Source organism: Gavialis gangeticus, unplaced genomic scaffold (assembly GCF_001723915.1).
Source record: "Gavialis gangeticus isolate Ggan-Ray unplaced genomic scaffold, GavGan_comp1, whole genome shotgun sequence".
Lineage (NCBI taxonomy): Eukaryota > Metazoa > Chordata > Crocodylia > Gavialidae > Gavialis > Gavialis gangeticus.
The window spans coordinates 23,463,258-23,473,481 of record NW_017729025.1 but is presented as its reverse complement, the minus strand read 5'-3'; the positions used below and the strand labels follow the sequence as shown (position 1 = coordinate 23,473,481).

Sequence of the window (10,224 nt, the reverse complement as noted above, 5' to 3'; positions counted from 1 at the left end):
ATGGAGAAAGAAAGAGATCAACACATCATCCAGAGCGAGCAACAGAAGTACACCAAAGCACCAAAGGGGTGGCATATTGTGAAATAGAAACATTATTTTTCCACACAAACAGTGGGAAAACTTGCCCTTCAGTAGCCTTGCAAGGGGGGAATTCTATTGGAAAATTTCTGCAAAGAGGCTTTGCCTCCCTTTCTCCACCTTTGATCCACTTCACTTAACTCCCTTCCTCCAGCACACATGGGACATGAATAAGGAGACAAAGTTCTTTGGGTAAATCTAATATATTTTATTAGACCAAGTGAAATAGTTGGAAAAATTCAGATGCTTCCTCAACCTGAAGAAGGGTGTTTGTACCCAAAAGCTTGCAAAGAAGAATTTTTCCAACTATTTTAGTAGTATCAGTAAAAAATTTATTGGATTTACCCAAAGAACCTTGTCTGTCTATGTCCTTAGACCAACATGGCTACAACAAATACCCCTGAAGCATGAATAAGGATGCACTTAAACCTATGCTACACGTAGCAGTTAGGAGCAACACAGGAAGAAACAAAGAGAAGGGTATATTTGTTCCTGGTCTGAATAATGACATAATCAAGAGCAAAGCAGTGTATGCCAAGGGCTAATTTCTGCCCTAAAAGCAATCCCTGCATTTTGACATTTCAGGATTTTTCCACATGGACAGACAGGCTGAGAAACAGCTATGCCAGTTTCTTCACAGCAAATCTCTGAGCTGCCAAGTGAAACTGGGTGCTGCACAGGAGGCAGAATAGGTACCCAGCCAAAATTCTAGTAAGCCCAAACACCAGGCTAGTGAACTCAGAAAAGAAAGAAAACTGCTAAGACTTAGTGTCAGGTGACACTAGTGTTGGCTCTGGAATGACAACTGTCTCTAGATATCTAAGCTCACTCTACTTACTTGCACAAAACCAGGAAAAGCTAGGTACCAAACAGTATCCATTACTTTCTTTTTCTACTGTATTTCCAACATTTTTGCCATTTGCACAACAAAATGTTTTGTGATATTGCAACCCCTGCCAAGGAATACAGAGCACATGCCAGAGATGTCAGTATTGATCACCACATTTGGGACCAGGAAGGAATTTTACCCCATGGTCAGACTGGTATGGACTGTGGGGGAGTTGCCTTACTCTGCAGCAGGGGGTGTGGATCTTCCTTGGCTCTCTCAAGTGTATTTTACAGCAGCAAGGGCATTGGCCACTGTTGTCCCCCTGCCTTACCTGTAGCAGGTTAGATTGCTACACTTTGTAGTTGCACGACAGGGTCACCTGTGCAGTTTTAGTAATAGGTTAGGCAAGGATTTGCTTGGGATGTTTTGGATAGGGTTGATCTTGCCTTGAGCAGGGGGTTAGACAAAATGACCTCCTGATATCTATTATGCGTACTCTTCTGTTGTGACAGTTTTTACAGAGTCACAGGAAGGTTGTGAAGGGTATGCATTCTTGCCCTGCATACTACATTTTATGCAACTTTTGAACAAGCTTCATGCTACTCATGATTGTTGGTGAAACAACCAAAAAAACCATGTCTGGTTTATTTGCACAGATGCGTACTCTGTCCACAGCTAATAGTAAACTTGGAACACATTATGATGCCGATGCATTGGAAAGACAGCATACACCTTCAAACAAACAGTATATCTGCACATACAGGACACATCTACACAAGACATTTACTGCAGAGTTGCCTAATTAGCTCTGTAGTAAACATCTTGGCATTTATACATGTGGTGCTACTAAGCCACAGGAACTAATAAACTCCACAGCAGGTTAGTACTTGTATACAAACACTGTCCTCCTACAGAGTTTTTTTGTGCACAGCAATGCAAGTGTAGAGGCTGACCCAGCTGGCTGGGGCATGAGGGTGCTTCAGTGCAGAGACTGCCTGCCAGCTAACCCTGCACTGAAGCACCGTCATGCCCTAGTCAGCCCCTCCATAGTGCATTGAGCCAGGTCAGAGAAGCCTCGGACTGGTAGGCTGACCTCCCCAGGTCCCCTGCCAGCCAGGGCTACTCTGACCTGGCTCAACATGCTGTGGTCCTGGGTGCCAGTTTATTGCTGAGCATTAATAAGCACATGCAGCTATGCCCACGGAGTACTTACCAGATTCTAATCCACCACAGTTGTAAGGATATTGCACAGAAAGGCACAGCTGCAAACCAATCTGGGTCTTCCCAGCAGAGCTCTCACCAGCCAGCTCTGTAATTCCCACCAGAGGAATGCCACCTCTTAATAAGTCATCTAGTACTGGGCACCCCAGGCTCAGTTTCTGGTGTTGGGAGGTGTGATGATCTTTGTCTTGGTAGAGCTGAAGTGCTGGACAATATTAAAAAAAAAAGAAAGAAAGAAAGAAGAGTTCCACTTAGCATTTTCCTAATGAAAGACAACAGAACAGAGCTGCCATATTCAAGTTAGCTCCGAGTGACACTTTTTTTAAAGAAGTCTGATTTTCTGATTCAACCAGTTTCCCTCCGATACCACCACCCAATAATCATCTGCACCAAGGAATCTGCTTGTGAATGAACACAGCCCATATTTACTACCTCCTTGCACATGAACTTTCTTCCTTTTATCAACATTTTGTGTAGCGGACAGCTAAAAGCAAGGGAAGCCTTGTCTGCATGGCTTCAACTGCATAATTATAACTAGGAAATGGAAGGGAGCTGCAGGACAGGAATCTGTGTGAAGCCAGAGAAGACTTCTGGCCAAGTCCCAAAGATCCATGCAGGAAAGCATAGGCTCTGGGAGTACTCCCAAACTACTGCACTTAATGAGTCTGGTAGGCAGCTGGGATGTTTACCCCTGAATCCCCCTGTAGTAATTTAGTTGAAACTCTCTGAAGGAGAGAGAGGGAGAGAGAGAGAGAGAGAGAGAGATGGGGGAACCTTTCAGAGTTCATCCTTTGGGCAAGTTTTTTCCAAGTAGAGGAATACTTTCATCCTCTATGTGGGCCTGATTCTGAAAACCAACTGCCAGCCATTGCCATTTATATTCAGCATTGTAAATGGTACAGCTTTGTTTTCTGGACTGTATTTATCAGCATTTGTTATCTGTAGTCCCTACTTGGCTCCTGCTTTGCTAGGCATGCACAGTAAAGATTTCCCAAAAGCACTGACTTGAGAAATAATTTTTCAATAAATTGTTAATGGCTAGGCATTAAAATACTTGGTGCCTTACCTCACCAACAGCAGATCTCTGATCAATATATAGAAACCTCTTGTCATAAGTCAGAATTCTATTTAAATTAAATCCTTTGTTTTAAATGACAATATTACCTGTAAGCATACAATTTTTCCTCACTGCATGAGAGACTGTTTTCAGTAAGCACTGTACATCCATTCTGGATAATTTTGTCAGTCTTTGCAAATCCGCTCCAGAAAGATTCAAAACCTCTTTTATTGATTTTATGTTAGCTGAAATTAGAGAAAGTCTTATATAAATGCTTTCAGATTGACTGAGGGGCAAGGATTTCTTAGGGTGAGATCTCTTATTGGAACAACTATGTCTGTCATCCTGCTCCTAAAAAAAAAGAATTTTTACTTCCTGGTGTTCAAGTATTGGTAAAAAAATGAATTACCATTCTTTTCTGCATTATAATTATTAGTTATTTTGAGTGGAAAGACAAGCACAGGTTTTTATAGGAGAATTTTTGAGTTTCTGGATGGCTTTAAGACACATCAGCTGCCAACAGTATCTAGGAAAAGGAACCAATGTTCTGGTGCCTTGAAGGGGAGCTACTGTGCAGTACTGTCCTTTACTTTCTAATGTCTTTTTGATCCAGGCAACAACAGGGACTACATGTGCACTGCAAATAAGAAAGGAGTATTCTGAGTCTTCAGATTTCCAAAGTCTTCAAGAGAAGCCAAGAGACTGCACATGATGTGCTCTGAACCTAACAGCAATATGCATTTTGAGTTTATCAAAATCTTACAGGCGTGGCCCACCAAATATTTATTACATTTCCATATTTCTACATGTGCAGGTAGATACTAGAATGATAAATACAACAGGAGGGCAAAAACAGAGAGATTGTTACCTTTCTTAACAGCAGCAATAACTTTTGGGTTCATGTCAAACTGGTCCCAGTCCATTTCTTGAAATGGTACTGTAATGAGCCAAAGGATTTGCTGTCAGTTAAAGTATTATTAACTTTACATAAAATACAGAATATTAAATATGATTTATTTTATGTAAGCATCTTTGAGGGGAAAGCCTATTCATTCCTAACAATATATTAATCCATAATTTTAGAAAGACAGCACTAGTCTACGGGCAATTGTTTTTCTCTAACAGACCTTCTGAGGTTTCCAGTACCACTGATGTAATTCAGGATTGGGAATGACTTCTGTTTTCAGTTGCTTGTAGATCTGCTATAGGCCAGTTGCTTTGGGCTGTCTTGGCAAACATTTTCTTGACCTAGAGAGAAATATTGATAGTTATGAATTATTTTTGTTACTCTGGTTGAATGATGTACCAAACATTTGCCAATTAATAGCTTACAACAGGGCTGTCCATCTGGTGACTCGCATGGCCTGAAGGGCTATACTGTAGTGACTCCCAATTCCCTCCCAGGTGTCCCTCCCATTACTCCAGCTGCCTATTGCTGTTCCTGGAGCCTCAGCTCTTGCACGTCCTGTCTCAGCCCTTGGAGAAGATGTGTGAGGAGCCCAGGGCCCTGGATCCAGGCAGTCCTGCGAGGCCAGGAGGAACACAGAAAGGCACAGGATGTGTCCACTTCCTGAAATGCCCCACCACGGACATGGGGCAGAAACACCCTTAAAGCACCAGTTTGAACACAGGAACCTGTCTGCACGCTGGACTGCAGGCCGGGCCTCAACAGGGACTCCGGCCCAGAGCTCTGGTGACTAGCTTCACTCCTGGGTGTTGGCTGCTCCTTTGCTTTCATTTTCCCCTCTTCCTCGCCTGCTTCTCTTCCGCTTTCCAGTTCCTCCCATGCTGCTTTCTGCACTCTCCCTGCACCAGCTCGGGCTCAGGAAAGCTCCTGCTCTGCCCCTCTCCAGCCACCTGACCTAGCTAGCCTGCAAGGTGCACCTCTGCCCTGCCTTCACACTAAGGGCTCATGCCACGTCTCCCAGCCTCTCTGAAGCAACCCGACGCGAAAACAACGCCTCTCTCCCGCTGCCAGGCGCGCCCAATGCGAGCCAATCAAGAGAGCGACGTCATCGGGCGAGGGCCAATCGGAGCACCTAAGGTGAGTCCTACCAACGCGCCGGCCAATCGGAGAACATCGCTGCAGAGAAGGCGAGGAGCCCAGCGCTGAAAGGAGGGGGTCTCCGCGGCCCCGTCAGCCGACAAGCGAAAGGCACTCAGAAAGCCCTGTGGAGCATCCTCCAATCAGAGCGGGGAGAGTCCCTGCCACAGTGCGGGCCAATCAGAGTGCTCTGAGCCGGGGACGGGATCAGAAACCAACCAATGGGTGTGGCCTGCGGGCGCTCCGGTTCGCTGATTGGCTACAATAGGCACGGGGCGGAGCACCTCGCAGGCGGCGCTTCCGGCTTGGTTCCGTGCCTTTTGCAGCTGCGCATGCGCCGCCACCGCGCGATCGGGACTTGCCGCAAGGAGCTGGTGGGTACTCTGTGGACACCACCTTCTATTGGGCGGGCCTGCGGCTCCGAGTCGACTCCCTATTGGCGGAGCGAGGCGCTCGTTCTGGGGAGGGTGGCGGAGATTGGGCGGGGCAGCTGGCGGTGGCTGCGGCTGTGGCGCCGAGGGAAGATGTCGGGTCGGGAGGCGCGCGACGCCAAGACGCTGGTGCGCTCCCCCAGCGGCCTGCGCATGGTGCCCGCGCAGCGCGCCGCGCGCAGCCCCTTCGGCCTGGACGAGCCGCCTTGGGTGCCGGACAAGGAGGTAACGGCGGAGGCTCCGAGCTGCTGTTCTGCAGTCTGCTCCGCGCCGCACCGCGCCCCCGCCCGATCTGCTGCTCTACTCCCTAGCCCGTGCTCCTGGTCTGCTCTGCTTTCTGCTCCCTGCCCGATCTGCTGCTTTGCTTCCTGCTCCCCCTCTGATTTGCACTGCTTGTTGCTCTGTGCCCTGCGTTCCCTGCCCGATCTGCCGCTCTGTTTTCTGCCCACCCCCACCGCTCCGTTCGCCCGATCTGCCGCTCTGCTTTTTGCTCCCTGCCCTTTGCGTCTGGTCTGATCTGCTCCGCTTTCTGCTCCCTGCCTGCCACCAAGCCCTGTGCTGCCTACTCACTTTGCTTTTTTTTTCCCCCTTGTCTCTGCTTTGCGCTCCCCATCCAGTCTGTTGCTCTGCTTTCTGCTCCCTGCCCTATCTGCCATTGTGCCACTTGTCCCCTTCCTGATCTTGCCACTCGCAAAGGCAGCCCCTGCCACAGGTTGGCCACCCCGGGAATAGGGAGTGTAGAGGAGTCAAGGGAGAGTCCTGCAGGGTTGCACCCCTTGAACCAAGTTTCTGTCACCGAAGCAGGTGCTGAGATGAAAGGGGTGTGATAGTAGAAAGCTCTTTAAAGGAAACATGGGTTGTGATTACATGAACTTCAAAACCAAATGTAGCTAATGTCTAAAGCAGCGATTCTCAACCTTTCTAGATTTGAGGGGTGCCTGAATCAATGGGTGCTTCAAGAGACTTTCATAGCTTCATTGATTCATAGATTAAGGGTCGGAAGGGACCTAGTAGATCTTCTAGCCCGACCCCCTGCCAGGGCACTTAAGGCACCCCTCAGAAAATGCCAGCTCTTAAGCTTTCACTCTTTTTTTTGACTACAGAAAAATAATAGAGCAATTCTGCTGCAAAGAGCTCAGAAAAAATGCAACAGGACAGAATGTTTTTAGCACTGAATTTAAAATCTCTAGGTTTATCTTGTGGATCACGTTTACATACAAAGCAGTGCTAACATTGCTGTAGCACCCCAAGTCACCACTGAGAAGTTCTGAAGGTACTTTTGGGTGCCACAGCCCTTGCTTGAAAATCATTGGTGTGAAGACTAGTCTCCAAGGGGAAGTAACTCTAAAGTAAATTGGGGTGACAGTTTGCAGCACACTGGTTTACTCTGCACTAACTGCAGACGCAGCAAGTGGGAAGTAGCTCATTCCATATTTGTGTATGTTTTTAATGCAGTTGAAAGTAAATCGCCCAAATATAATGTCAAAATGGGGAAGTGGGGGTCAAACTTGGTCAAAAATGCATTCAGGCCTGTATCTATGTCTGTGAATTAATTGCTAGTTGCTTGACAAGTGTTGCATCTAGAGTCTAATGAGCATAACTGTCTGTAATAAAAGAGATGAATGTAATCAGTAGTTTATACTGCCTTTTGTTACCAGCCTTTAACAGGGTGGATAATTGTATCCAGGGGTTGCTGATGGATACATGCCAACACCAGCATTTAGAAGACTTTGCTTTAGATAGTGCTAGACCAATATTTGCTTTCCTTGCCTGTTTCATTAAACACTACTGTGTTATTTGTTTTTGCTTCCAGCCCCAGAGGCTGGTATGGCTGGCATTTTTAATGAAGAACTCTTTCTTGAATACAGCATTTGAGGGGTTGTTGGCACTTGAGTCTTGTTGGACTAGCTATATTGGTTGGGAGCTTGGGGGGCGGGGAATCGCACCCCTACCTGAAAGCTGGACAGTAGGCAAAACCACAGTGTAGGTTTAGTTACGCTGGCAAACTTCTGCTGCTGATATAACTGCCTTAGTTTGGTGAACTGGAATACATTTTGCTGGTAAAAGGACTATTCTGTTGGTATAATCTGTGTGACTACTAAGAAGGTTTGGTGTTATAGTACCCTTCTGGTCAATACAGGGTCTTGTTTTTCTGGCCTCTTTTGGTTAGTTTGCCCAGCAGTGCAAGATACTTTGTTTTGTTTTGTCTTTTATCCAGCTTATTATTATTTATTTATTTATTTATTTATTCATTTATTTATTTGCTACCAAAAAAATCCTCTTGTTGACTCTTGAAAATGGTGGTTACAGTCCACTATAACTTTTCTGTGAGTATAGAAGCAGTGAACTGATTAAGTGTTTTGGGTAATATCAGCAATGGGTAATTCTTAAAATGCAGATGACTTGAGTTGAGGTAGATTCCCTCTTCCCCCACCCCTAACTTGCTTATACGGGTTATATATATTTTTAAAGCAAGATGGGGTGGATTGATTTGAATAATTGATCTTAATTTTGTTATTCCTTTTTACTTTTCTAGAGAGAAATTGATTCTCACTGGTTATTAAAGCATGCTGACTTGAAACTAATATAATTTAATACTACATGTGCTGACTAGGAATAGATTTGTTAATTTAAGCAATTATTTGTATTGATTTATAGTCTTAATGTTAACATATTTTATTGTAAAATAGGAAAATATTTTGTTAGAATAATGTGTGAAGCTTTGTTTGGATGGAAATCAGAATTCATTTCCTGTGGACAAAAACAGATTTTAGAGATTATTCTTAATTAAAACAGTCTTTAATGTAGAACAAAACTGTAAACCAGCTTTTGCTTTTCAAATTGACTTGTTTAGCAACGTATTGTCTGCAGTTAGTGAATTAAACTGACCACGCTGGATATTGTGTCATTCAGGGTCTTGGAACTAGCAGATGACAATCTCGTTCATGCAATCTTAATCGTGGCTTGGAAGACAAAAAAACAAGCTTAGCTGCTTTTTTTTTCAATGCTCAATCAGTTTCTCAACTTTGGGCTAGTTGTCAAACTAATTCTGTTCAATAAACTGAAAAGAAGAAATATTCTATTTTGCACCTGCAAAAGGGATTACTGCTGTCAAAAGTTGATGTAGCAACATTAGCAAACTCTAGTTCTAGCTAGTTCCAGCTGTTTGGCAAATGATTTCCATCAGTTTAGTGGATTATTCTTTTTCTTTTATTTTTTTCTTTAAACTTCAGTAAATATGTACTGACCAATGTATTTTAATAGATTATATTCATTTTGGCCCTTAACATGAGTTGTCATAATTTCACGTTTGAATGGGCTTATTTTTTAAATTGTGCATAATCTATGATTAAACAACACTATTAATCTCTCTTTAATGAAGGCATCTTCAGTGAGCTTGCAAAACCAGTTTTTGAGGGGGGGGGGTTTCTTTCCCCACTGTGTCTTCTACCAACAGAACTGAAATGGGTAGTGACAACTGTGAGGCACTGGGGTAGATAACAGCTTTCTAAGCAGTCATGTAGTCTTGTTGAGCAAGACTAAATGTGACACAGCTTAAAATACTGGTGGTAAGCGGTCTCTTGCCTAAACTTGAGCTCCCGGAGGTACTTGAGAGTGGAGCTGAAATAGTGGTAGTGGTGGTAGGAAATCTTGGTGAGGGGCTGCTGTGGTAATAGATATTACCTAACAAACTATCTGTAAGCAAACTGTGTTTTAGCTTTTGTTTGAGCCACACCAAAGCACTACTTTAAACTGTTTAACCTAGCAGCTCTCAACCTTTTTAGACTCTAGACACTCCTTGCTAGGCTCAAGGCACCCTTTGGAAAATGCCAGCTGTTAGTTTTCACTCTTCTCTTTTGATTGTGAAAAAATATTACAGCAATTTTTCTGTTGCAAAGAAATCAGAAAAACCACAGCAGGGCAGAATGTTTTTATCATTATACATTCCTATTTGAAATCTCTGGGTTTATCTTGTGAAACACATTTGTACACCTAATAGTGCTAATGTTGCATGGTGTTCTGCATCCCCTTTGCAAGCATCTTATGCACCCTAGGGTGCCATGGCTCCCTGGTTAAGAATCACTGGTTTAACCTGTTCATGAGAGTAACTTTTTTCATTGTATTTTTCAAGTAAAAACTGCTGGACATTCCTCTTGGTGATCATCAGTAGCTCTGCTTTGTATTAGGGATGTGACAGGTTAAATGTTTTGTTGTTTAACCAGTAAGCCCAGTGACAACCAGTTATTGTTTAGACTCCAGGCGCTCTTTGCTAGGCTCAAGCACCCCTTGGAAAATGCCAGCGCTTCCCCACCTTCCCTGACAGCCAGGTGCAGTCTGGCAGGGAAGGGGGCAAGGGAAGCCATGCAGTGCCCCATAAAGGAAGAGGGAGGAGAGAGGGGGAGGGGGGATTAGTACCCATAACTATGAGGTTAAAGAGGGGGGTAGGCTAACCGCTGTCCAGTTAAGGAATTAGCTGCTGGTTCACAGATGCTTCCTCCCTCCCAGTAGGGCTTTAGTGGGTTGTACTGGCTTGCTGGGCTTGCCAGTGGCCCCCCCCCCCCAT

General features: G+C 44.6%; 2 protein-coding genes across 3 annotated transcripts in view; one reads left to right on the top strand and one right to left on the bottom strand.

Moving 5' to 3' along the window:
- XRCC3 (X-ray repair cross complementing 3) overlaps positions 1-4,611 on the bottom strand; it is a 49,029-nt gene extending 44,418 nt beyond the window's left edge. The window contains exons 1-5 of the mRNA XM_019518502.1: positions 4,518-4,611; positions 4,313-4,433; positions 4,054-4,122; positions 3,293-3,430; positions 2,121-2,333 (exon numbers count right to left, since the gene is read on the bottom strand). Of these exons, the coding sequence (XP_019374047.1) occupies positions 2,121-2,333; positions 3,293-3,430; positions 4,054-4,108 (406 nt within the window). The 5' untranslated portion in view covers positions 4,109-4,122; positions 4,313-4,433; positions 4,518-4,611. The remainder of the gene's footprint in view (positions 1-2,120; positions 2,334-3,292; positions 3,431-4,053; positions 4,123-4,312; positions 4,434-4,517) is intronic.
- Positions 4,612-5,706: 1,095 nt separating this feature from the next.
- ZFYVE21 (zinc finger FYVE-type containing 21) overlaps positions 5,707-10,224 on the top strand; it is a 32,159-nt gene continuing 27,641 nt past the window's right edge. Inside the window, exon 1 of one of the 2 annotated variants that reach the window (XM_019518503.1) lies at positions 5,707-5,885. In XM_019518503.1, coding sequence (XP_019374048.1) covers positions 5,754-5,885 — 132 coding nt within the window. In that variant the 5' untranslated portion in view covers positions 5,707-5,753. The remainder of the gene's footprint in view (positions 5,886-10,224) is intronic. The other variant, XM_019518504.1, reaches the window with a different exon arrangement.